Below are 27821 nucleotides of genomic sequence, written 5' to 3'. Positions count from 1 at the left end.
AATATTCAAAGCACTCGAGGACTTTTAGAAGGCCTAGGCCCATACCCTGAGCCCACTGGAGCAGGGATGTGCCAACTATGGCTCCCTCTATCTTCATAGAGCCCCGGTAGGCAATGGACAAGAGAGAGAATAATCTAAGTGATCTGCTATAGTCTAGTTGCTGTCCAATCTATATTGCTAGCTTCTTGCTGCCACTTTGGGGCAGGTGGACATAAGGAGGTAGAGAAGCCCTTGCTCCTAAGAACTGGCTAGAAGGAAAGTGACCAATGGCAATATAGGTTAGAAGTTATCCATCCAGTCTTGTCCTCAGGACTGTCCCAGTCATGGGGTAGCTACCAGTGCTATGGGCTGACCTGCACCTACGGCATGGAGCTATGTATGGTGGAGGCAAGTGGGTGCAGAGGGTAAGGGCTGGCACTGCTGCCTCATGGAGGGGCCCAGCTGGATTGAGAAAGATGATTTGTATCACAAGACTGTGCCCAGGGCAATAAGGAGGGGTGATTGATTGTCTACAGATGGTAACTTAAGGGCCATTGAAAACTAGAGTCATCCCTAGAAATTGAGTCAATAAAGTCTTTCAGTTTGATCATTATTTGACATTTATGAGCTTTGAGAAAAAAAAATGATATGGTTTGGCGGTGTCCTCACCCAAATCTCAACTTGAATTGTATCTCCAGAATTCCCACATGTTGTGGGAGGGACCCAGGGGGAGGTAATTGAATCATGGGGGGCTGGTCTTTCCCATGCTATTCTCGTGATAGTGAATGAGTCTCATGAGATCTGATGGGTTTATCAAGGGTTTCTGCTTTTGCTTTCTCCTCATTTTATCTTGCTGCCACAATGTAAGAAATGCCTTTTGCCTCCTGTCAGGATTCTGAGGCCTCCCCAGCCATGTGGAACTGTAAGTCCAATTAAACCTCTTTTTCTTCCCAGTCTAGGGTATGCCTTTATCAGCAGCATGAAAACAGACTAATACAGTAAGTTGGTATCAGGAGTGGGGTGTTCCTGAAAAGATACCCAAAAATGTGGAATCAACTTTGGAACTGGGTAACAGGCAGATGTTGGAACAGTTTGGAAGACTCAGAAGAAGACAGGAAAAGGTGGGAAAGTTTGGAACTTCCTAGAGACTTGTTAAATGGCTTTGACAAAAATGCTGATAGCAATATGGACAATAAGGTCCAGGCTGAGGTGGTCTCAGATGGAGATAAGGAACTTGTTGGGAACTGGAGCAAAGGTGACTCTTATTATGTTTTAGCAAAAAGAATGGCGGCATTTTGCCCCTGCCCTAGAGATTTGTGGAACTTTGAACTTGAGAGAGATGATTTAGGGTATCTGGCAGAAGAAATTTCTAAGCAGCAAAGCATTCAAAAGGTGACTTGGGTGCTGTTAAAAGCATTCCATTTTAAAAGGGAAACAGAGCATAAAAGTTCAGAAAATTTGCAGCCTGAGAATGCAGCAGAAAAGAACCCATTTTTTGAGGAGAAATTCAAGCTGGCTGCAGAAATTTGCCTAAGTAGCAAGGAGGCTAATGTTAATCCTCAAGACCGTGGGGAAAATGTCTCCAGGCCATGTCAGAGACCTTCATGACAGCTCCTCCCATCACAGGCCTGAAGGCCCAGGAGGAAAAAGTAGTTTTGTGGGCAGGGCCCAGGGTCCCTGTGCTGTGTGCAGCCTAGGGACTTGGTGACCTGTGCCCCAGCCACTCCAGCTGTGGCTGAAAGGGGCAAATGTAGAACTTGGGCTGTGGCTTCAGACCGTGGAAGCCCCAAGCCTTGGCAGCTTCCATATGGTGTTGAGCTTGTGGGTGAACAGAAGTCAGAAACTGAGGTTTGGGAACCTCTGTCTAGATGCCCAGGCCAAAGTTTGCCATGGGCAGGGTTGGGGGGGTGGTGGGGCTCATGGAGAACCTCTGCTAGGGCAGTGCAGTAGGGAAATGTGGGGTTGGAACCCCCACACAGAGTCCCTACTGGGGCACTGCCTAGTGAAGCTGTGCAAAGAGGGTCACTGTCCTCCAGAACCCAGAATGGTAGATCCACCAACAGCATGCACCATGTGTCTAGAAAAGCTGCAGACACTCAACACTAGCCTGTGAAAGCAGCCAAGAGGGAGGTTGTACCCTGCAAAGCCACAGAGGTGGAGCTGCCCAAGACCATGGGAACCCACCTCTTGCATCAGCGTGACCTGGATGTGAGACCTGGATTCAAAGGAGATAATTTTGGACCTTTAAAATTTGGCTGCCCCACTGGATTTCAGACTTGCCATGGGCCCTGCAAACCCTTTGTTTTGGCCAATATCTCCCATTTGGAACAGCTGTATTTACCCAATGCCTGTACCCCCATTTTATCTAGGAAGTAACTAGCTTGCTTTTGATTTTACAGGCTCATGGGTGGAAGGGATTTGCCTTGTCTCAGATGAGACTTTGGACTGTGGACTTTTGGGTTAATGCCGAAATGAGTTAAGACTTTGGTGGACTGTTGGGAAGGCATGATTGGTTTTGAAATGTGAGGACGTGAGATTTGGAGGGGCCAGGGGCAGAATGATATGGTTTGGCTGTGTCCCCACCCAAATCTCAACTTGAATTGTATCTCCCAGAATTCCCATGTGTTGTGGGAGGGACCCAGGAGGAGGTAATTGAATCATGGGGCTCGGTCTTTCCCATTCTATTCTTGTGATAGTCAAAAAGTCTCACAAGATCTGATGTGTTTATCAGGGGTTTCCAGTTTTGCTTCCTCCTCATTTTCTTTTGCCGCCACCACGTTAGAAGAGCCTTTTGCCTCCCGCCATGATTCTGAGGCCTCCCCAGCCATGTGGAACTATAAGTCCAATTAAGTCTCTTTTTCTTCCCAGTCTCAGGTGTGTCTTTATCAGCAGTGTGAAAATGGACTAATACAATGGATAAATTAAGGATGTTTTTTCCTTGAAAAACAGAACCAAACACTTTCAACATAGCCCCATAGCTTTTCTGTGGGAATGAAGCATTGCCTCCATCTGCCTTGGAATGCTTTTGTTGAAGACTCCCCGGCCAGCCCACAAAAATGTGGGTCAGGTCACACTTCATGTAGATGTCACATTTTAGTCACTTTATCCATTTTTAGGTGCATAAGGTATGCCTGAAGAATGATTAGAAGGATTTATAATGAAATATAAACTCTGATGGTGCTTGATTTTTCCAAAGGCTATTACTTTTTTTAACACAGAAAAAAGTGATGGCCCTAACATCAGATTTATATATTCATAAATAAGTGGCAACAATTGTCTGAGTTTGGGAGGTAAGACATTTGTCAATCTGGGTAGCACTGTAGCAGGCAGGCTCGATGATCAAGTTCACTTAATAAATTACTTACCCAGCTGTGATGTGGAATAGTGGGAAATCTTCAGGAGTAACAAAATACTTACTTGTGTAATATTTCCAACACTAAATGGAAAGTGTGAGCATTTTAAGAAATAATTTTTATCATAATTAAAAACTTTTTTCACTTCTTTTTTTCTTTTTTTTTTCATTGTTCTAATCAAGCGAGATTAATTTTCAATTAATTCTTTTTTTTTGAAACAACGTCTCACTATGTTGTCCAGGCTGGTGTTGACCTCCTGGGCTCAAGCAATCCTCCTGCCTCAGCTTCCAAGTAGCTGGGACTACAGGTGCGTGCCATTGCACCTGACTCAAAACAATTTTTTAAAATGGAAATACATGCATTGAAATGTTAATAATGGCTGTCTCTGAATGAAAGACATGATTTTATTTTTTTCTTTTTGTGTGTCTTTAAAAATTTTCACACAGAGTACCTATTTTCATAGAGTAAATGCAATTTAAAACCCTTGTTAATTATTCAAAATTAGCACAACATGCTATTAGAAACATCATTCGTAGCATGTGCATTATATTGATTTGTTTCATTTTATTTTATTTCATTTTTTTGAGACAGGGTCTCATTCTGTCTCCCAGCCTGGAGTGCAGTGGCATGATATCAGGTCACAGCAACCTCTGCCTCCCGGGCTGAAGCAATCTTCCCACCTCAGCCTCCTGAGTAGCTGGAACTACAGGCATGTGCCACCATGCCGGCTAATTTTTTTATTTTTTATAGAGATAGGGTTTCACCATGTTGCCCAGGCTTGTGATTTTGATGTCTATGATTATAGACTAATAGGAATAATTATTTCTAAACATCTGATTTACACATACAGAGAGGATTAGTATTTTTTTAAAAAAGTATATCTCAAAACACATATGCTCATTAATAGTCATGATTTCATTACCTTTCTGCTGAGTCTGCGTTTAAGTTCCATTTTTGCTTCTTGTTCCTCTTCTTCATTCTTTTCTGTTTATTAAAGGAGAAAAGTCATGATGACAGTTACTATAGATGATTTCATATTCAGAAAAGTGTATCAGGCCACAATCATGTGACTCTAACAAATAATGATCAAACACACCACCAACATTGTTAAAAAGTTGTCAAAATATTTTGTAGGAAGGTTGATCATCTTATACGCACACACACATACACACACACACACACACACACACATGCTTTTTTTGTAGGACTGGTTTGCTTTACTAATTTTAAACGTTTTTGCTTCCTGATGTCTTGTTGTATTCTTAAAAAAACCATAGGAGTGCCCATATTCTAATGAAAGCCCTCTATTGCTGATCATTTCATGGGCTTATAAGCACAATTTACCAGAATTCAGATAAAAATTTACTTCTGGATCTGGCCTTCATGTGAAAATCTGAGACATATTAAAAGAGCAAATTAGAACCATCCGATGCATGTCTGAGCTGCTGATTTCCACTCAAATCCAACCAAAATATTTGATTTGTCTTCCTTGGTTTCCATAGAAGCAGAATGTAATCATTTCCTTGGACTTTGCTTTCAAACCAGAATGTTCTAAATGAGGTTATGATGTACTCTGGGTGGAAATTATTTATTTTCTTGTGACTTTGCCTTTCCAAAGTCTTCTCGTTCTCTAGTGATTCACCAAGTAGTACGATTTTATGCTGCCCAACAGATGGGATTTAAAGAAAAATGTCCAAAATTTTTAAAGAAATAAACACCCCTTCAGGTTTTGCTGGTTGTTGCTTACTTGAGGAACTTCTCTCTGTTGCTTCCTTTAGCTGATCATCTGTTTGATCAGTGAGCATACATTTTGCTTCTTGGATACCGATGCTTATGAAAGATTATGTTTTAGAAAGTGCTATTATGAACTCTTTTGAAGGAAAATAACACTGTATAAAGACTTAACCAAAAGGTTGAAAAAGGAAAACTTCTTCTATTTGTTTATTTATTTTTATTTTTATTTTATTTTTTGAAACGGAGTCTCGCTCTGTCACCCAGGCTAGAGTGCAGTGGCGCGATCTTGGCTCACCGCAACCTCTGCTTCCCGGGTTCAATTAAAAAAAATTTTTTTAAATCCATGACAGGTATGAAATATATTTATTTTATAATTCAAATAGACTTCTTACAACTAAGACTATTTTTACTGTGAATAACATATCAGTATTCAATATTTGCAACACCTGTATTTGTTAGTTGAACAGGCTAAATTCTCTATCAGTTTTCCTTCTCTGAACAGGGAAAAGTTTCTATGTTCTTCTGAAATAATAACTTTAATGCATAAGAAAGAAGGTGATTAGACAAAGAGTGGACATAAACTGTAATCATCCACAAGACAAGAAACAATGGGTTAATACCCTTTCATTTGGTGCCAGTCAAATAAATTTGGTTATAATTTAAATTTCTTCCTATGAAAGTACTCTAGGTTTTTAATTTCTTCACAAAATATATATCCTTTCATATCCTTAAAAATGCATACTTAGGTTCAAAGAATTACCTCATATGAGTTGGATAAAGCTTGTGGATTGTCAAAATACATAATAAACAAATGCCACACTGTGGTTCTTGTGATTTAAACCAGAGCTTTACAAGGTGACACGATAGTGAAAATAACATTGTTGATATTGCTGATAAAAAGTGATGATATTGTTAGTGATATTGATGACATTATTAATAAAAAGAAAAATATAATTCTGAGAACATTTTTGTCAATTCTTCCTATACAGTATTTATGCTATATTTTTAAGGTACTTTTCAAAGATTAAAAAATTGGATATAATACATCCCAAAGCTAACAAATGCTCCAGTCTTCATTAAATACGTAAAAATGACATTTCCTTGAAGGTAATATTGGAAAGTTTTGCCTTATTAAGCATATTGTTCAGCTAGTGCTACCAGGTAACAGTGATGTCTAAAAAGAGAAGGGCCAAATGCAGTTAGGGAATTGAATTCATTTTTGACATCAGAAACTGATTTCTTTAAGTTTTCCATGTTCAAAATTGTACTTTTGGTGAAGTTAGAGGACGAGGGTGAGAGGTAGAGGGAAGCCAACATGACTGTTCCCCTGAATCTTTACTTTCATCTTGTAGAGATGGGCTGTCCCTATGTTGCCCAAGCTTGTCTTGATCTCCAGGACTCAAGTGATCCTCCCGCCTCAGCATCCCAAGTAGCTGGGATTACCAGCATGAGCTACCATGACAGCTTCTCTGAATCTTATTAAACAGTCATTGTAAAATCTCTCATAGAGTCAAGTTTAAACCTTAAACTCAGTATTTGAAAATACACCAAGTTTTTTGTATGCTTCCTTCATTTTTTGATTCACTAGAGGACTAATTATAAAGTAGGATGCAAATCTTTCTGGTCAATTTAAACAGGCTGGTGGGATATGCATGAAGGAAGTGACGTGGTTCATTGACAAATCTTGCTCTCAGTGACTCTCATCAGAGCAGAGAGGGGCGAACATTTCGGACGACCCGCAAGAAGCATTTCCGATAAATAAACAAATAATACATGTGGTTAAACAGCAGCAAGCACCACAGGAAACCCGCCTAGAGAGCAATGTTACCCAGAGAATTTTGTGGATGAGCTAAAAGAAGAAAGAAAAGTATAAAAATACCAGCAATTGGAGTATTATCTTCTTGAGTTGTTAATTCAGATAAAATGGGTTCAAAAAGCCAAATTTTTTTTGTGGATTTGTTTTTCTTTCTGCTTTTTACATGTTTCCATGTAGATGTTTTGTTTTTTCAATTTTTGGTGGAGATGAGATCTCACTATATTGCCCAGGCTGGTCTCAAACTCCTGGCATCAAGCAATTCTCCTGCCTTGGCCTCACAAGGCTTTGGGATTACAGGCATAAGCCACCTTACCTGGCCTCATATGGGTGTTTTTAGCAAATGAAAAAACACACATAAACTTAAAGTGCATTAAAAAAAGCTGGATCAACAGATGCATAGATATGTCATAAAGCAAGATGTTAATGACAGACTATAGATGGTAGATATATGCGGATTTACTGTAAAATTCCTCCAACTTTTCTTCATGTTTAAAAATTTTCATAATAAAATGTTGGGGAAAAATATATGCAGAACTCAAAGGCCTAATTCATTTTTCTCTACAGAAGACATGGCTAGAATTACATTCTCAGCTAAATACATCACCTTTCTTGATTAGCAAAAGTTGACCTTTTAAGTACCAAAAGTTGCTTTCTATTTTATCAGTTTTTAGGAACTGGTTCTAAAATGAATAAATATAATATAATATAATACAATATAAATACATATATGTAATATGTCTTTTTAAAAAGCTCTAGTATCACCAAAATAATTAGGAAAGACATCAAGTAAGGACTGGCATGGTGAATTGACACTAAGAAATATAATTTGTCCTGTGGTCACCAATGAAAACTAATGACATTTATTGGCATCTGACTCATGTTTATTGAACTAGTGATGGGCTCTAAAAATTGTTGAATGTTTTATTCTGTGAATTAGTTTTCTAGTTTGCCAGAAAATATGCCCTAGTTACGGCCTGGCACGGTGGCTTACACCCGCAATCCCAGCACTTTGGGAGGCCAAGGCGGGCGAATCACGAAGTCAGGAGTTCGAGACCAGCCTGGCCAACATAGCAAAACTCCGCCTCTACTAAAAATACAAAAATTAGCCAGGCATGGTGATGCGCACCTGTAGTCCAAACTACTCGGGGCGACTGAGGCAGGAAAATCACTTGAACCCAGGAGGCGGGGTTGCAGTGAGCCGAGATAGTGCCACTGCCCTCCAGCCTGGGCAACAGAGCAAGGCTCTGTCTCAGAAAAAAAAAAAAAAGATGACCTAGTTAAAGTAAACGTCCTTAAAAACCACACTGTATCACATACTTTTCTACTGTTCTTGAACAAAAGCTGGAGATGAAACATACAAACAAACGAACAAGAGCAATCTATGTGGAAGAACCAAGACACAAACGGGCTGAGTAGAGTGTTTGTAAGTTAGGCCATTCAGTTTCCCGTGACTGCTCAGGGAAAGATGACCTCTCCCAGTTTTCTTCTGCCTCCCTTGGCTGTACAATAGTGGGTCAGGAAATCATAAGCCAGTTATCAGCCTCTCCAGGCTGGAAATATGCCTCTGTTTCCAGAAATAAATATGCTTAGGTGAACTTAGAAGGAAGGAAAAAAAGGGCTGGAGTCAAATCTGAAGTGTCTCACTCTTTCCCAAACCTCCAGGAAAATGGGATATAAAGGCCAATGCAGCACTTAAGATCAACACGCAATAAGTTTCTAGATCTATGAAACAGTTCCTCAGATAACCAAACTCCATTGTGGTTTGGCACTATTTATCTCACAGGATCAAGAAAGAATTACCCAAAATGTGCTCTTCCCTTTTTCTTCTAGGTATTGGATCAGGCATCCAGTAAGACATAATCTCTGTGTTTTTTAGGAGCGTAGGGTCTGCATTTGAGCATGCTTAAAACTTAATTCAACAAGCATTTCCCAGGAACCTATCATGAAAAGCAATGAACCTTTTTGGTTTGTTTTGTGTCAAAATGAGATGCTGCTTCTACTCTTCCTCAGCAAGGCAAAAACACAAAATTTTCCTTCTTTTCTAGACGTGAATTTTTCCTCCTCCAAATTGGCTCTTCTAAACATTAGTAGCCACTTAAGTCCTTCCTGGAGCTGTATTCTAGTTGTGTTAAAAAAAAAAAAAGCCAGAAAAAAGCATTCCAAAGAAAGTGATCCCATAGACTGGGTGGATGGTAGTTCCTCTCACTGGATGGTAGTTCATTTTCATTGTTGAATTGATTTCGTACTAACAACTGTAATACAATAGGCTACTAAAATCTTTCTTCCCTAAAGGAAAGAAAGTATCTTAGATTGGAGAAGAGGGGTCTTCTAGCAGGCCAAGAGAACTCGAAAAGCCTGGCTGACAAGGATTTCCCCCACACCATGGGTCACTACCATTGCAGTACTAGCCGGAGTTTTACCCATCCCTGTTCTTTGATATTTCATACAATAAAAAGATCTTTTGAAACTGGGTTAACAATATATAAAACTACAGCTAGGCTCAATTTAAAAATATCCGTTTCTTAACTCACTGCAGTGCCTGTCCACACTGACACACAATAGCATGACAAACTGTATTTCTATTAGCTTTATAGCTCTAACATACTAACTCCAATAAATACTACTGCAGGGATGAGTAAAAACTAAAGTCAAAGAGAATAGAGGGAAAAACAGAATGGGAAAATAAAGTAGGAAAATGAATGGAGAACGTTTTAGTGCTGAGAAATTATAAACAACTCAAGAAGGAAGCCGAGTTATCATAACATAGGAAAATGCAATGGATTGAAAATTTCGTTTTGAATTGAGCCATTTGTTAAACTAGCAACAAACTGTATTATTAATAATAATATAGGAATGTTTGATTTGTTTCCTTGTGGATTCTTTTGGCCTTTTCTTTGACATTTATTTGCGAGAAGACTAGAGCATTCTTTTACTATTTAATATTTGGGTGAAAGAATACATGGAATATATTTCATCTTTCTTAAACACAATTGTCATGACCATGACTCTGGTCTAGAGGCGGGTATAAGGCTCAAAGCCATAAAATCAAATATCAAATTCAAGAAATTAAAAAAATATATAAACAATTACATATAAATGTGACATAAATGGACTATTTCAGTCCGTCTTGAGTAAATGAATATATGATGGTTTCTTACTGATAAATCGATCAACTGTAGAGGCAGCTTGTTAATGCTTACACAAGGAATCATTCTATAGTATAGAATACTCACGTTTTAGGATGTTTCTTTGCTCTAATTCTTCAGTTGTGGGCCTCTGGCTCAGCCTCCTATGATGACAAAAAGGATATATTACAGGTTAAAAACAAGGTACCCTAGTAGGAGACTCAGAATAAAACAACAAAGCTCTATTTTTCATGTTTTGAGAAATAAAAATCCATTTTTAAAGCTGCAAAATAAAAGTCTCCTTCCCATTAGTTTGGAGACTACAGATCATGGCTGAGGCTGCTCACCGACCCCCATTACACAGTCTCCTTTCCTTTTAGCAACAGAGCGGCCTGGATGTTAGCTAGGTACCTGACTACAGACTTCTGCCTCCCTAGAAGCCAGATATCGTGCTGTGACTGAGTTTCTGCAATGGGATGTGAGCAGAATGATGTTTGTTACTTCCCCTTCTCATCCCTAAAATGCCTGGGTGCATGTTCCCTTCTTTCTCTTTCCTTTTTCCACAGGCTAGAACTTCAGCATGATGGTGTGAGCCAGCTTTGATCATGCAGCTGAGACCATCTAGGGTATGGGAGAGCAGCAAGACAGAAGGAATGGGGCTGCCAGGCAGACTTCAAGGAGCCATGCTCCCACCATACTGGATTGCTCACCTACCTTGGGAGTGTCATGTGACAGTAATATTAAGATTACCCGGCCAGGCACAGCATCCTATTTTAGACCCTAATGAGCTATATATTAATTAGACTATAAGCTAAGCTGTAGCAGAGACCAAAAACTGCAGTGGTTCAAACCAGGTATGTGTGGGCCTACAGATCATGGCTGAGGCTGCTCACTGACCCCCATTACACAGTCTCCTTTCCTTCTAGCAACAGATCGGCCTGGATGTTAGCTAGGTACCTGACTACGGACTTCTGCCTGTGAATAGTTAAGTATTTAAAATCTGGTTGTTGCTATGCCGTGAATGCAATCTCCCTTTTTCATTGTATTTTCTTCTATGTATCAATGTTATATAAACATAATGTTGATTTTTATAGGTTAATCTTACATCAAGCAAACCTGCTGAAATTATTATATATAGCAATCTGGAGTCAGTTTTTAGAGCTTTCTAGGTATACAACCATGTATAATAACAGTATATCTTTCCTACAATTTATACCTTTTCTTCACCACAAATAATTGTGACCAGACTTTTAGCACAGTAAGGTTAAGGAATTTTTCTTTGCTTCTATTTTTAAAGAAAATGACTTTAGGGTTTCTCCCTATAGTAAGATATTTAGTATATATTTTTTAAATTTATTTTTAAATTTTTTTTGAGATGGAGTCTCACTCTGTTGCCCAGGCTGGTGTGCAGTGGTACAATCTCGGCTCACTGCAACCTCCGCCTCCCAAATTACTGCCTCAGCCTCCTGAGTAGCTGGGATTACAGGTGCCAGTCATCATGGCTGGCTAATATTTGTATTTTTAGTAGAAACGGTATTTCACCATGTTGGCCAGCCCGGTCTCAAACTCCTGACCTCAGGTGATCTGCCTGCCTTGGCCTCCCAAAGTGCTGGGATTACCACTCCTCGTTTGTTTAGGATTTTAACAAAAACTTACAAAATTTTCTTTACTGCTACTTTGACATTTATTGAGGTGGGTATATGATACTTCACACTTTTTTACTCCTTACTATGATAACACTATTATTATTTTATGCAAATATTATTCAATGATTTACATTCTTCTTCATGGTAAAACATAAACAAGAGTAATAAAACAATCAGAAAAGCTAGAAGCATATACTCTCTTACATAGAGTAGAAAGTACAAAACAGGAGACAGTATACAAAAGAAAATTGGGCAGAGAGCCCAGGAGCGAAATTCTAATTCTGGTTCTGCTACTCAGTAACTGCATGTCTGTCCTTGAGACATTTCCTTAATCTCTCTGGGCCTCAGAGAGGCCCCTTGTTTTTCCTTGGTAAGATGGCAAGTTTAGAATTGTAGGTTTTTCCAGCTCGATACCATTAATCACGTTAGTCCCTCTTGCTTCTGCTGGCTTTTTCCCGAAGCCAGAAATGGTCACAGGTTAGGGCTGAATTAAGAAGACGAGAGCGAGAGAGACCACTGGTAAACATTCCCAAATTTCTTCCAGAGTCGCAAGAGGGTTTACAGAACAGAGAGACCCTCTAAGCCTCCCCCGAGGTTCCCTGGTAGGCTGTGCTTTTCCTTCAGATAGATGCCACAGCTGCTGTCTCTGACACCTTTCTGCACAACTCAGCTGTAAGGAGGTGCCTTAGGGGTTACTCTTCCTCTGGAGAAATGGTCAGCAGCCTCCATGCCAATCCTGCCTCCAGTTATACCACTTCCAAGCAAGGACAGCAATTATCCCCCCACCTCCAAATCCTGCTCTGGGATTCTAGACAGTTCCTTTCTCCCAGTTATGCACCCCGTTGTGTATGCAGAGTAAGACAAGTCAGCAGAACAACTAATTCTTACATGTGCTTAAACTGATCATCAAAAATAAGACCTCTGGCATGAATGCTCACTTCTATTAAAACTGCCAGTTAAAGGGACTTGTAAAGTCACCAGTGGCAAAAGCAAAAATCCTATACAAGGGTTGGAGGCAGGAAGAGATGTCAGATGATCCATTTACTTGAAGTTGGAAGAGGGATGTTCAGATATGAGGGTTAAGGCTACCTGACTTGGATGGAGGCAGACCACTGAAGGCAAATATTTCTGCAGTCTCACAGTCCACAGGGCAGAACCTCATGGCATTCCCAGGAATGCTAGTGAGTCTATAAATTAGGCCAGGATTGTTGAGCAAACTGTGATCTGCAGGCCAAATCCAGCTTTATGAATAAATAAAGTTTTATTGGAACATGGCCACACTCATTTGTTTATCTATTATTTATGGCTGCTTTTATGCTACAGCAGTGCAGTTGAGTAGCTGCAACAGAGACTGTCTGGCTAGCAAAGCCTGAAATGTTTGCCAACTGGTCTTTAAAAAAAAAGTTTTTGACTCCTGGAATAGGCTTTGGTGACCTCAAAGCCACTGGCTAGCTGGGCCAAAGGACAGGTTCTTCGAGTGGTTCATCATGCAAGACCAACTTTAAAAGACCCAGTAGGCCAGATGTATCTGTACATAAGGAATTCACAATGACCCCAGTTAGGTAGGAAGCTTTGGGAAGGAGAAAAATACAAATTAGTCAGTACTGTCCTAAAATGTTAGCAATTACCTGACTAACTTGGTTCCAATTTGTTGTCGGATTTCCTGCCTCTCTTCTTCAGATGTACGCTGCAAGATGTTTTTGTCCTCTAGTTCTTTCTTAGATGGTCTGTTGCCAAGTTTGATAGCAAGAGTATCCCTCCGGCGTATTTTACTTGCCAAAGCACCTGAGGATTGAAAAAGAGCAGAAATGCAGAGAGAGAGGCTTTTAGCCAGTGGCACTCAGGTTACACATGGCATGGACTTTAAATAGAGCCCAGACCAAATTCTTTCTCCTCATGCAGGAGGAGAATCTTAATTAACCTAAGGAAAAAAAGACTTTGAGTTGGATGCAGTTCATTTTGAGAGGACTGAAGCGCTATTTCTTTTTAATGTTCTGAAAAATATTGGGACACCATGAAAAAACTTAGAAGTATCACTTCATCGTTTGGAAAGTGATAGCTGCAGTTTATTTTGCTGAGAGAGTGGATCATAGAAATGAATGATTGCACAATTCTGTTTCTTTTTCAAGTTTAAAAAACTTAGTTCTTTTGCTTTTATTCTGTACAGTTAATCCTTGTCTCCTCCTTTCCTCTACTCAGACGCCATCCTGGCAGAGTCTACCAATGTTTAACTCTTAATTACCCCAGAATCCTGAAAATTTCAACAAATCATAAGTAACACCACATGGATGATAATGGTTTTTTTTTTTTTTTGCTCCATGCAAATTAAAAGGGATTTGAAAAAGTGCCATTTAATCACTAATATAGTAATAACTTGCCATAATCTACAAATTCAGTCCCACAGTGAATCCCTCCCATGTTATCCAGCACAAAGTTAAAAAAAAATAAAAGCACTTTCCATATCTCTAAGTTATATTAGGTTGATGCAAAAGTAATTGTGGTTTTTGCCATTATTTTTAATACATAAATGATATTATTATTTCCTAGAAGGCCTACTATCTTACTTATTGTGGAAGTATGATTTTTTTTAATGCTAGCAAGGTATTTAGCATTCTTTCTATTATTATTTTTTGAGATGGAGTCTCGCTCTGTCTCCCAGGCTGGAGTGCAGTGGCGCGATCTCAGCTCAGTGCAACTTCTGCCTCCTGGGTTCAAGCGATTCTCCTGCCTCAGCCTCCCGAGCAGCCGGAATTACAGGCGTGCGCTAGCATGCCCATCTGGATTTTGTATTTTTAGTAAAGATAGGGCTTCGCCATGTTGGCTAGGCTAGTCTCGAACTCCTGACCTCAAGGGATTCACCCACGTTAGCCTCCCAAAATTAGACATGAGCCACCGTGCCCAGCCTCTTAATGCTAATGAGGTATTTGGCATTCTTGACTCATTCCTCCTTCCCCTTTCTATAAACCCCAGTACAAAAGTGAGTGAAAATTTCAAACACCTCCAATGAGTAAGCCTATGAATCTGCACTGACTTTCTTTCTTCAACAACAGGCCCAGAGTGGAAGGGCTCTCTTTGGTCATAGTGAGAAAGGTCTCTGTTATTAGAAAGCTTTGATTCTCAGCACAAATACTAATATGCACATCTAGCACATCTAGCTCATCTAGCTCATCGACAAAGGCCAGATCCAGCCATGTGACATCATCTTCTGGAAAGGCCTCCCATCAAAAGCTAAACTTTAGGATATACACATTTCTAATTTGAGAAAGGAGGCTGAGGGGAAAGAAAACATCAGATGTCTGGTTCCTAATGAGGCTTTTATTCTTTATAAACTGCAGCTGCTTCTGCTTATCACCCACGCTCCTCCCTGCCTCTTGAAAACAGTCTTACTTTCTCCACTGCCATCCTCATCTTCGTCTTCATCCTCATCATCGGTGTACAAGATAGGCCCGTCCGAGTCAGAGTCGTTGGCTTGGTATTCCCTGTGGCCTTCATCTTCTGAGGCACTAAAGGATTCTGAAGATTCGCCCATCAGCCCAGGAGTCAGTAGCTGAGGCACTGTCTTCCCCAGCTCCTCTTTGGTTGTGAAACTGTTAAAGGCAGAAAAGCATGGGAGTGATGTGAAGCTCAGAGCAACCCTTGGCGGCACCGACACTAAGAAAAAGAGCTCTAGTTTCATGGTCTTCCTTCAGGCTGGGGAAAGCAGACACTTGACATAGGCCAGGCTAAAGTCACTGAAATGAAACCTTAATTCTCAAGGTTTTACATTTTTCATCTGTAAAATGCAAAGGCTTGGTATCTGATACATTTAGCAAACAAATAGGGTAAAACTACATTTTGCAAATTATTTTTTCCTTCAAGTGTCAGCTACAGCCTCAGCTCCTTCAGGAAGCTTTCATGGACCTTCAGTTTAATTCCTTGCCCCCACGTCTGTCCCATGGGGACCTGAAGACAATCCCGCTAGAGTGCTTAGCATACTACATCTTGACCACCCATTGCTTCTCTGCCTTCTCAATCTCACAAGTTCCTGGAAAAGTGAGACTCATTGTTTTGCATCACAGCACCCAGAAGGTAATGACATAGAAAAGTACATCTTCTTTCATTAATATATGGCTGGGTTCGGTGGCTCACACCTGTAACTCCAGCACTTTGGAAGGCTGAAGTGGGAGAATCACTTGAGCCTAGGAGTTCAAGACCAGCCTGGGCAACATAGGGGACCTTGTCTCCACTAAAAATACAAAATATTAGCCAGGAGAGGTGGCCGGCACCTGTAGTCCCAACTACTCGGGAGGCTGAGGCAGGAGAATCGCTTGAACCCGGGAGGTGGAGGTTGCAGTGAGCCAAGATCACGCCATTGCACTCCAGCCTGGGCAACAAGAGCAAAACTCCGTCTCAAAAATAAATAAATTAAATAAATACATAAATAAAATAAAATAAAATAAAATAATAAAAAATTAGCTGGGCATGGTGGCGCTTGCCTGTAGTCCCAGCTTGAGCCTGGGAAGGATTGCTTGAGCCTGGGAAATCAAGACTGCAGTGAGCCATGCTAGCACCACTGTACTCCAGCCTGGGTAACAGAGTGAGACCCTGTCTCAAAAAAATAAAAAAAAGCATATATATATATATATATATATGTAAAATACATATATGAATTAATCCTGCTTTTATCCCAATATGTAAATAGTAAAAACTCATTTATCCTATGTGTGTTTTCATTTTTAAAACTGCCTCTTGTAACATAACAGACAATGTGCAAGTTAAATACACTTCTTAGAAAAAAGGTAATATGACTCTAGCCTGGGTGACAGAGCGAGACTCCATCTCAAAAAAAAAAAAAAAAAAAAAAAGAAAGAAAAAAGGTGATATGCAAGGATGCAATAATTTTCTATTATTTAGCCTAGTAAAAGTCTATGATTTAAAGAGTTACTATTAATGTACAAAGATTGCCAATTTTCAAAGACTAGACTAAAAAATACATAGTAATTTACATAAAAACATCACATCAAAAATAACGTAATCTTCATTTTAAGACACAAAGATCCCCCAAATTGCTTTCTGGTAAAAAGTTCTTCCAGCAATAAACACAGATAAACTTTATCAGAATATGAGGTATTTAAAACCCTACTTTGTAGTTATAAACCTGAGTGATCACTGTCAAAATTTTGTTTCTCACTTATCAGAAAAACCCAACAGACTATATTCTCATTCTCAAACAGGGAAATAGGAAATCTCATTTTTATTGTGTAAAATATACATAACATAAAATTTGCCATTTTAACCATTTTTAAGTGTACAGTTCACTGGCATTAGACACATTCACATTACTGTGTAACTACCACCACCAACCATCTTCAGAACTTTTTCATCTTCCCAAATTGAAACTCTACCCATTCAACAACTCCCCATAACCATTATATCCCAGCCATTGGCAACTACCATTCTACTTTTTGTCTCTATAATTTGACTATTCTAAGCACCTTCTCTAAGAGAAATTATACAATGTCTGTCTTTTTGTATGTGACATACTTCACTTAGCATAATGTCTTCAAGGTTCCTTCATTCATGTCGTAGCATGTGTGAGAATCTGCTTCCTTTTTAAGGCTGAATGATATTCCACTCTATGTATATAACACATTTTGTTTATCCATTCACCAGTCAATACACATTTGTGTGTTTTCACCTTTTGGCTATTGTGAATAATACTGCTTTGAGCACTGGTGTACAAATTCAAGTGCCTGCTTTCAATTATTTTGGCTATATACATGGAAGTAGAATTGCTGGATCACATGGTAATTCTATGTTTAATTTTTTGAAGAACCACCATACTGTTTTCCACGGTGTGAAATCTCATCTTAAATAAGAGAAGATCTATTTTTATAGGAAAAATTTTCCACAGTCTGGGTTTTTAGTTGATTGCCACTGGAAGCCATTCTTGTTTGAATTGGCTGCCATTATGGGTGATCACAGCACGTTTAAAATACATGCCAATTAATAATATGTTCTGAATAACAGAACAAATTTGAGAGATGAGTCCTTTATTTGTTGGTGTCATTGTTCACTAATTAATTATCATATTGATTATTATTCTAATCTTACTATTTGTATTTTGTTTCATGGTTTTCAAAGAGTCCAGCATACATCTACAATTTACAAGTATTCTATTGTATAAGGAGGGCAGATAACTTATAGTTCATGGAATCAAAGAAGACCATGAGTGAGTTGCCTAACCAAGGTAGCAAGTCTTGTCTAGAATCCAGACTGAAGACTCTTGGTCTACCTATTAAATTTTACATTTATTATACTATTATATTTTACACTTAATGAGTTATGTTATAAACTATATCTGATGTTAAATATATTCCAAATTTGTATTAATCAACTCATGACTTACCCCTCATTTTTCCCCCTCGGGTTCCTGGGCACACTGGACAATATAGTGCATTCTATACATGTTTGTGAAAATGAACTGTACAAAGTAGCCTTTTGGATATGGCCTCCAAATGGGCTTATTAGTTTTCACCTTATATTGTATCACACATATGTGTTACTGATGAAGCTGCCCATGAATGGAAGCCTACCAAATAATTAGTACCCTGCCATATGGGAAGAGAGGTAGGTATTTTTATACATAGCCACTTGTCTTCTTGAAAGTTTTGATATTTGTATTCCAAACAGAAGTCTCTTCATAAAATGACAAGATTTTCACACATTAGTTGATGAAACATAACTCAGAAGGAAAGTTCTAAGTAAAGCAAGTGACTAAGAGCCAGATATTCTAATCCAAATATCCACTTGAAAAAGGCAGAAGGAATTTGGAAGGAAATTTGAGAGACTACTTACTCCAGGTTCATTAATTCAAGAGCAAACACAAACCATCCCTGTAGGATGAACTGAAATTTAAATTTTGAAGAACATACAGAGAAGAAAATCCCTATGGCCTCTTCTAGGAAAGCATTATAACTACCTTGATGGACAGGAATATCTATTATAAATAGCCTCAATGGCTAATGATGTACTAAGCTCACTCCCTCTGATTATAGTCCCAGTAGGAATGAAGAACAGATGCTTACCTCTTTGGTCTGACAGTTCTTCATATACTTGAGATGAAGACTGATATTAAGCCCTTAGTATGTTGTGTGTTGCTTAGCACAATAAAATGCACTCCTTAAATATTTGTGGAAATGAACGGGATAGAGTCAGGCCACCTTTGGATATGAGCTCTCTGAGTGTTTAAGACTATATCAGGAAGCACTTTACATGTTGCACCTTATTCTTTAGTATATTGAACAATAATCCCATATACCCAATCTAGTTCCCAAAATTCAGATGTTACCTTAAACATTATACTTCCTGGGCACATCAGACAATATTTTGGTAAAAGCTAGTCTTAACTATATTGCCTTGCTCACTTTTGTATCCTTGGTGCTTAGTACATTGCCCAGCACAGAAAAGGCAATCAAAAAATATATGCTGTAAGAATGAATGTTCAGTTGTAATGGTTGGAAGTGATCGCAATGTTGGAAAATACTCACTATAGTTAAATGAAGACATTTGCTGTGTGCTGGAAGTATTAAGAATGCTGCTAGGGTTTGAATGTGTCCCTCAGAATTCATGGGTTAAAATTTAATCCCAGCTGGGTATGGTGGCTCACGCCTGTAGTCCCAGCACTTTGGAAGGCTGAGGCAGGCGGATCACAAGGTCAAGAGTTCAAGACCAGCTTGGCCTATATGGTGAAACCCCATCTCTACTAAAAATACAAAAATTAGCCAGGCGTGGTGGCAGGCGCCTAGTCCCAGCTACTGGGGAGGCTGAGGCAGGAGAATTGCTTGAACCTGGGAGGCAGAGGTTGAGGTGAGCCGAGATCATGCCACTGTACTCCAGCCTGGGTGACAGAGCAAGATTCTGTCTCAAAAAAACAAAACAAAACAAAACAAAAACCTTCATCCTCAGTGTGAAAGTGTTGAGAGGTAGCGCCTAGTGGGAGGTGTTTAAGTCATGAAGGCTCTGCCCTCGTGAATAGATTAATGCCATTTTCAAAAGGGCTCACAGGGGTAGGTTCACTCTGTTGTGCTCTCTGCCCTTCCACCTTCCACCATGTGATGACATGGAAAGAAGATCCTTGCCAAATGCTGCTGCCTTGATCTTGGACTTCTCAGCCCCTAGGACTGTAAGCCAATATTCTAATCATTATAAATTACCCAGTCTCAGGTACTCTATTACAGCAGCACAAAATGGTGCTAAGAAAAATGGTGTCCTAAGAAAGACACCATAACTGTTCATTTCAATAAATCTTCTTTTCCCATATCTTTTATTAAAATGTCAAACAAAGAAAATAAATTAATTTGTAATTTGACATTTATTTTTTCTTGGCTGTCCTTCAAATATTGGTGCTCAAAATGACTTAAAAAAACCCAAAGAAACTAACAGAAGAGAAATGGCAGTAGAAGTAGAAGCCACTGCTTTGGAAAACATGAAATTATTCATTCAGAGCATGGAATTGGGTATGCATTCTGGCTTCACCACCACCAACTGGGCAGTCTGGTGCAAACTATTTTAGCTCTCTCAGTGCCAGTTTTCTTATCTATAAAACAGGGATACTTTTGGGAAGACTTGTGTAAATAAAATGATAATACATGTACAGTGCTTAGTTCCTGACATTAAATGAGTATTCAATAAATAAAGGTTATTATAATTAGCAATTAAAGTTGATATTTTAGTTTCTTGACCAAAACCAACCTAATTAATGTAATAATTTTTTTTTTAAGTCTAACATGACAGATTGTTTTGAAAGAGAACCTTTTACATGATTTGAACAATGAATACAGGTTTTGTTCTTAGACTCAGGAGCAAAAAGCCAGGATGCAAGAGCTCTAAGCCTTTGCTAGACAGAATTTATCATTGCGTCTACTATACTCTGACAGCCATCCATCCCTTCATACCCGTGGGACAGGGCTAATATATTTTATTTACCTGTAAGTAGAATATTTATAGGACTTTGTGAGTGATGAAATGCAAAGAATGAAAGAGAATGAGGAACCTTGGATGAACCCCAGGTTTCCAGCTTGGGCAACTGGGTGATGGTAAAGCAACTAACCCACCAACTGGATGAGGGTGAGGTAACATTGAGTTCCTTGGCCCATTTTGTTCAGGTACCTTCTTAAATGAAACTAAGACTACTTGAGCACTATCTTTTATCTTCCATTATACTCTACAAAATCTAGCAATAGGGTCATCTTATCTTCAATGCTGCTTCTGCAATGTTAAAGTAGGCTGACTTTATCTATAACCATCTTAAATCCCTTTTTTATTTTCTTTCAACAATTCAATGAGCATCCTTTGTGTGCCTATGGCATATCAGACTCTGGAGTGGTTGCTGGGCACACAGAGGTATATAAGACATGTTATATATACTGTGGGCTAATTCTGTGGGCTAACCCCTGTGGGCTAATTCTGTCCCACAGGGTTAAGTATAGTAGACACAATAACCAATTCTGTCTAGAAGTACTGAATGGCTTCACAGAGGACATAACATTTAAGCTGGGTGGGAATTTAAAGGAACAAGAAAGGGGACAACTCTACTGATGGAGAAAAAAGAGTTCAAATTTGAGAGTTCTCTTCTGATCTTCTTTATGTTCTTGGAGAAGGGGAAGGCTCAGTAACTTGCTGACATGAGTGGGTAAGCACAATGGTAAAGTAAAGATTTAAAATAAGCACTGAAAGGAAAGAGAAGGGAACTGTGGACTGCTGAGCAGTGCTGAAGCAGGTTCTAAGTGTACTTGAAAACATCGATCTCAAGTGGTATTTGTCAGCTCTACCAATGTAATTTTCTCCAGCAGCCCTAGGCATTCCCAGGGCAGGGCTCTGACAAAGCAATGGTTGGATCACATGTATGCCTACCTAACACTCAGTAGATTAAATTATATAAGAAAGCAAACCCGGTGCTTCATTTCCAACAGACTATATTAGTGATCTTTAGTTCTCAGATAAAATAGGGGGTTTGTTCCCCAACTCACCATTTTGCATTTTCTCTGTTAACACTTAAGCCAGTGCCTGAGTAGAGAGTGGTTCTGTTCGTCCGCTCTTCAGCCCAAAGAAGCTGACTTGGGTCTAAGGCAGAGACGGGCAGGTCAGCTCCAACGCTGACGAGGACAACTGGAGTGTCTGAGGCAGTAATGCACTGATCCTCAAGAGGGAGAGGGGGGGCCGGAGGAGAAGGTGCTGGAGCCACAGGGGGTGGAGGGACCATGGACTTGGATTTGCCTGTGCTCTGCTCCTCAGCTCCAGGGACAGTCTGTTCGAGTTTGAAACTCTCCACTCTGGTCTCTGAAGGCTCTCCTTTAAGGTCGGATGTGCCAGAAGTGGTTGTGTCTGAGGACAGGCGAGAAGTCATTGGCTGCTTGCCAGTTTTTTTCTTGCCCTTGGTGGTCCCCACTGTCCCTGCTTTGCTAGAAACTGTCTCCTTTGAAGCTTTGGGACGAGATGAGGTGGATGAAGTGGATGGCGAACCTGATGCTTTAGAGCCAGTTGTTTTTTTTGAATGAGAGGAGCCAGCTACAATAGAGAGATCTTGCATTAAAAAATCGAAGAATACAATGCTTTTTAAAATAAAGCAACCAAGGTGTAACTGTCAACAACATTTAAAATGTTCCCTTTAAAATTTGTTGAATAAATGTATAAGAGAAAATAGGCTAATCATGATAATAGTCTTGTCTTCTGCCCCTCCCTTCCTCCAATCCAGCAAGGAGCAAGTGATATTTACGGCAAAACTCAGAGGAACAAGAATCCTCTGTCTTCTCTCACTTTAGTCTTTAGCTGAGCCAGCCAAAGGGAGAATCTTCTGCCCCTTGTCTATGGGTCACTTGAAAAAAGCCCGGTATGCTCTCAAGAAGGAATGTTACGGTGCGTAAAGGACAGACATCAGCCGCTAGCTGGGTGTAGCACACAATTGGGCTCATCATAAATTATACATGCTCTATGCTGTCTTTCTAGGAATAGAGTGGTGGCCTGTATTCAGAAGAGACTGGGGTATATATCCAGCTTCTTTCTGGGTCAAAAACAAAATCACTCATCTTACTGCTAAAAGAGAAAATCCACACCAGCTTTCCAGTAGCTCCAGAGAAGAAAGCTCGCCATGCTGGACTCTACTTCCATCTGCAGTAGAGATGGGGTAAAGGGAAAACCCATGGCCACACAGGAAAGGTACACTCCCTTCAAAACATCAAAAGGCCAGAAAAAAACTTGTTGTTTACAAAACATATTTACATGGGTTGCTCCTAACTTTTTTTTTTTTTGAGACAAGGTCTTGTTCTGTCGCCCAGGCTGGAATGCAGTGGTGCAATATCAGTTCACTATAACTTCTGCCTCCTGGGCTCAAGTGATCCTCCTGCCTTAGCCTCCTGAGTAGCTGGGACTACAGGTGTGTACCACCATGCCTGGCTAACTTTAATGTATTTTTGTTGAGACAGGGTTTTGTCATGTTGCCCAGGCTGGTCTTGAACTCCTGGGCTCAAGGGATTCACCCATCTCGGCCTCCCAAAGTGAGAGGCTTTGGTGGCTCCAAAGAATTACAGGTGTGAGCCACCGTGTCTGGTTCTAAATAATGTGAATGGAAAGGATATCATTCTCAGGTCTTCTGACTCCACCTTCGCAAATGTGATCTTCCTTAATGCTTAAGTTCCAAGAAGGTCTTCATCGAAGGATAGCTACGGTATATTTGCCTACTTCCGGATAGGGCACCCTCAATCAAAACAGTTTCAAAACAAAAAGATTAACTACTTTTTTCTTTATGTCATCTTAGTAAATATATGATGATAAAATAAACTCCTATGAGAATACTCTTTTCTTTCATGACCTATAAATTTATCCTAATGGCTTCTTCTGTTGTAATGTTGTTATGCTCCTTCTCTTCATGAAGGGTTCAACTATCTTTCGCAGAACGATTAGAAAACATCTTGTTAGCATTGTGAAGCCAATCCACACTGTATACAGATGTTATTATAACTTACCTCCAGTTATGACTTTATTGAAGTCAATTGGGAGGGTGAAGAGATGAAGAATAAATGAAAGAATAGACAATGAGATGTAAGACTTCATTTATTCTGATTAGACTGATACTAAAGAAGCCAGTCTTATTTAGTGACAGGTTCCAGGCTTAAAAGGAACCCCTATGGTTTTGGGGTCTTTATCGTTTAAGATATACATAACTAGAATTCTTCTTCCCCAAATCTAGACCTGTTACTTTATAGAAAACAACCTTCCCTAGCCTAGAAGTCAAACTCATTAAGCACACTCCTTCAATCTAAGTCCAGTCTACATTTACTTTTCCCAACAAAGACGCTAAGGATTCGGTGCCTAACCATGTTCAATTATTTTCTTGGCTAAGTTAAACAGAATCCTTTCCACATAACAATTCTAATAATTTGTTAAAGAAAATTCTTTTTTTTTGTTTTTTTTGAGACAGAGTCTCCCTCTGTCACCCAGACTGGAGTGCAGTGGCACAATCTTGGCTCACTACAACCTCTGCCTCCCGGGTTCAAGTGATTCTCCTGCCTCAGTCTCCCAAATAGTTGGGATTACAGGTGCCCACCACCACGCCTGGGTAATTTTTGTATTTTTAGTAGAGATGGGGTTTCACCATGTTGTACAGACTGGTCTCGAACTCTTGACCTCAGGTGATCCACCTGCCTCGGCCTCCCAAAGTGCTGGGATTACAGGTGTGAGCCACAATGCCTGGCCAATAAAATTCTTTCATCATTAACAGAAAAGTTAATTTTAGTTTGGCTTGAAGAAAAAGATATATTTTTTTTCACTGCCCAGAGTGCAAATTCAAGCCACATTATAGTTTTTCTTAAAGAATCTTCTTAAATAACAGGTCTTTGTTGAAATCAAACATGTTGCTTAAGTTACCTTGAATTAAGGGCATGATAAAAAAAAAATGTTGCCTCTCCTCAGTTAAGTACTTTTGTTGTTAATAATGTGTAACAATGAGAAACAAAAATCAAAGAGATTTAACCCGATTTCTCTGGCAAAGAAGCTGAATGTTCTAAAACCGATATCTAGGTAGCTACAGGTCTATACTAACTTAGTAATAGAGAAAGAATCTTAACTTATGGTTGTTTTAACAACTTAAATCACTGGGCTGAACATCAAGAGTAGCATTTGAACAAACTTTTCCAGAAGGTCCATATTATTCAAATAAAACAAAGTTACTATGCAGAAAGTTCTAAATGGTTACAAATGGAATATCAGTAGGATCATAAAGGGATATTATCAATATTTGATAAAACGATTCTTACATGATGGGCTTGTTGGTGTACTTAAATGCAACCCCTGTTTTCTCTGTGATAGCCTCTGGAAAAGTCAGGCCTTTTACAATACAATGAATAAAATGACTGTGCTATTCTCTTAGGAACATCATGAGTGCCTAAATAAATCTTCAAGCAAAATATCTGGAAAAACCTCAAAATTGTTTATGAAAGCTGTCCCCTGTCCTGGTGTTAATCATTGGCTTTCTTCTGAGGGAAGTAAAGAGAGTCCAAGCTGAGTTCAGAGTGAGCCACTACCACGTGGAGAATGGGAAAGTGGAGAAGTTAGTGCAAGACAGGAGCTTAATTCCCAATGACAGAGTGATCGTTTGGGGCTGTTCTTTAAGAAGAAGATCAGTGCCTCCCTCACTTTAAGCAGTGCTTCTAGGGTTTTCTAGGAAGTCTGGAAAACACACACAGATCCCAACAAGAATGGACACTGATGGGTGAGGACAGCTGCTCCCTGAGGAGATGGCCACTGGGCACTGTTGGCACATCATTCTGGGAAATTTCAGTTTAGAGCTTATTAGAAGAGACCCAGACACTAAAGGTCAAAGGCGGGACATGAGGAGCACAGGGAGAGGGATGTCTCTTGGCATTCAGAGATGTGTTATACTGTCAACTAAACCGCTCTCTGAATTTGAGCATTATGGTCATACATTATGAGAGGAAAAAGATCAACACCAAGGCAAATCCTGACAGTCAACTGCTAGAAAGTTGCTGTTGATTTTAAGGAAAATAGATTTTTTTTTTGAGATGGAGTCTCATTCTGTCGCCCAGGCTGGAGTGCAGTGGCGCGATCTCAGCTCACTGCAACTTCTGCCTCCTGGGTTCAAGCGATTTTCCTGCCTCAGCCTCCTGAGTAGCTGGGATTAGAGGTGCATGCCACCACGCCTGGCTAATTCTTGTATTTTTAGCAGAGACAGGGTTTCACCACGTTGACCAGGTTGGTCTCGAACTCCTGACCTCAAGTGATCGATCCGCATCAGCCTCCCAAAGTGCTGGGATTACAGGTGTGAGCCACTGGGCCTGGCCTGATTAATGTCCTTTTAAAAGATAAATGACATGGTAGGCATCTTTCTTCCTCTTCACTAAAAAAATGGGAGTTTCCACTTTGCATCAAGCATATCTGATTGTAAAGCAAAGCTGGATACATATTGCATGAAGTTATTGCAGGTCACTCAAACATCCACTGGTGATTTATAATAGTAACTTATAACCACTTGACACCAGGATGTTTTGCCTTAGAACACACAAGTCTACAGGGGAGGTGTGGAACACTGAGAGTGTAACTTCCCACTCCACTGAAATAGTTTTCACTGCAGTAGAAAGTGGTGGGGTGGAGCTGAAACAAGTGACATGAACCCTTTGTCATTTATCAGAAGGGAGATGACTATGGATGCTGAGGATTTAACACATTAACATCCAGCAAATATATCAAAGTTATAATTGTCACATTTTTATATGCAAACCTTAGGTATTTTGAAAGAAAATCCAAGCCAAAAAGCCACCCATAGGCTCATATAGGTAGAAGGTCAGTCAATGTCTAAATAATGTTATATCAGATCATTGTCATTCATCAGGCATACTACTCCCAGTATCCTTCAACGGGTGCTGATAGTGGATACTCAAGATGAAACCAGTATATTCACTCAAAAACTAATGAGGTGAACTATTCAATGGGTTGAATTTCCTTTGGTAGAGGGCAACAAAGGAATCTCCTGGGCATTCTTTGTGTCAAAGCTGAACCTGCTGGTGTAATGTCCTAAGACACCAAAAGCCCATCACACCTAGAAGAAACAATTAGCCCCATCCCAGAGCCAAGCACCCTAGAAGTGACCCCACAGGGCACTGGGGGCATACTCACCAGCCTCTCGGGTCGTGTTTCGGCTTGTTGGCTTGGGTGGAGGGATGGGGGCCTGCTTACCAGGAGCCTTGGTATTTTTTTTAATGGGAGGCACTTCATCACCTTTGTGGCTGGCCCCAGCAGTGGCCCCTTTCGGAGGCACAGGTGATTTTTTGGGTTTAGGTTTGGATCTAGGCTTAGGAGGAGCAGAAGGAGGTAGAGCAGGAGCTGCCGGTGTTTCAGAGTGGTTTTCAGTGTTCTCTATAAACGAGAAAGTGAACAGAAGCAGACTGATACAGACACACACCATATAAACACAAGGAGCAAGACATGACGATAGTGACACAAAGTGTGGCTGCTTGGTACTTGAGAATCAGCACGGAGTTCTGCACCAGACAGAGCACAGTTTAGGGTGAAAACAAAGGCTGAAAGACAAACTGAGAAGTGTTCTCAGGGTACACGAATCACCCTTTAATAAAACCGGGTTGTACAAACTACTTTGACGAAATTAGGTTGAGGATGTGTGTAAATGTTTGCAGTCAGGGGCCTCAGTTCCAGCCTTGGATCTGGGGTTGCTGGATGATGATGTGGGCATGAAGTGCTACATTTAAATTGAACAAACAATGATTTAACAAAGTTGAAGGCTCCTGGAGAGTGGCAGATGAACACGTTACAGTCACTGCTGTGGGGTGAGGAATGACAGCTACAGCAACTGCTGGACTCATGGTTACCCTTGAGAACTCAAGCCTGATCCATCTGAAAGGGATCTGTGTTCAGCCTCGCTGTGATCAAAACCCAATTATTTTGTAAGCTAAGAGAGACTCTGGAGAATCTTTTACATGAGGCAACAATGCGCTTTAGAATGAATCATCTTCTACTAGCAAAATTTTCTAAAGCTTTCCCAGTACATTGGCAGCTTCCTGTTCTAAAATAACTTCCTCTGCCCTTTCCTTCCTTTCTTTTCTTTTCTTTTTTTTTTTTTGTGTGTGTGTGTGCATGAAAGAAAATCTTAAAAAAAAAA

The 27821-nt window shown here is 39.9% G+C and overlaps 1 protein-coding gene across 9 annotated transcripts in view; it reads right to left on the bottom strand.

Annotated features, from left to right (window-relative positions):
- PHACTR2 (phosphatase and actin regulator 2) overlaps positions 1-27821 on the bottom strand; it is a 293821-nt gene that overhangs the window by 43262 nt on the left and 222738 nt on the right. For 5 of the 9 annotated variants that reach the window (XM_063605498.1, XM_055114175.2, XM_055114177.2 and 2 more), the window contains 5 exons: positions 21664-22201; positions 15041-15240; positions 13282-13438; positions 10116-10171; positions 4255-4316 (listed from right to left, as the gene is read on the bottom strand). In XM_063605498.1, coding sequence (XP_063461568.1) covers positions 4255-4316; positions 10116-10171; positions 13282-13438; positions 15041-15240; positions 21664-22201 — 1013 coding nt within the window. Of the gene's footprint in view, positions 1-4254; positions 4317-10115; positions 10172-13281; positions 13439-15040; positions 15241-21663; positions 22202-26821; positions 27062-27821 lie in introns of all 9 variants that reach the window. The other 4 variants (XM_034962992.3, XM_003811546.5, XM_055114174.2 and 1 more) reach the window with 1 other exon arrangement.

The sequence above is a fragment of the Pan paniscus genome, chromosome 5 (assembly GCF_029289425.2).
Source record: "Pan paniscus chromosome 5, NHGRI_mPanPan1-v2.0_pri, whole genome shotgun sequence".
NCBI classification, from domain to species: domain Eukaryota; kingdom Metazoa; phylum Chordata; class Mammalia; order Primates; family Hominidae; genus Pan; species Pan paniscus.
This window is presented reverse-complemented; position numbering and strand designations above follow the sequence as displayed.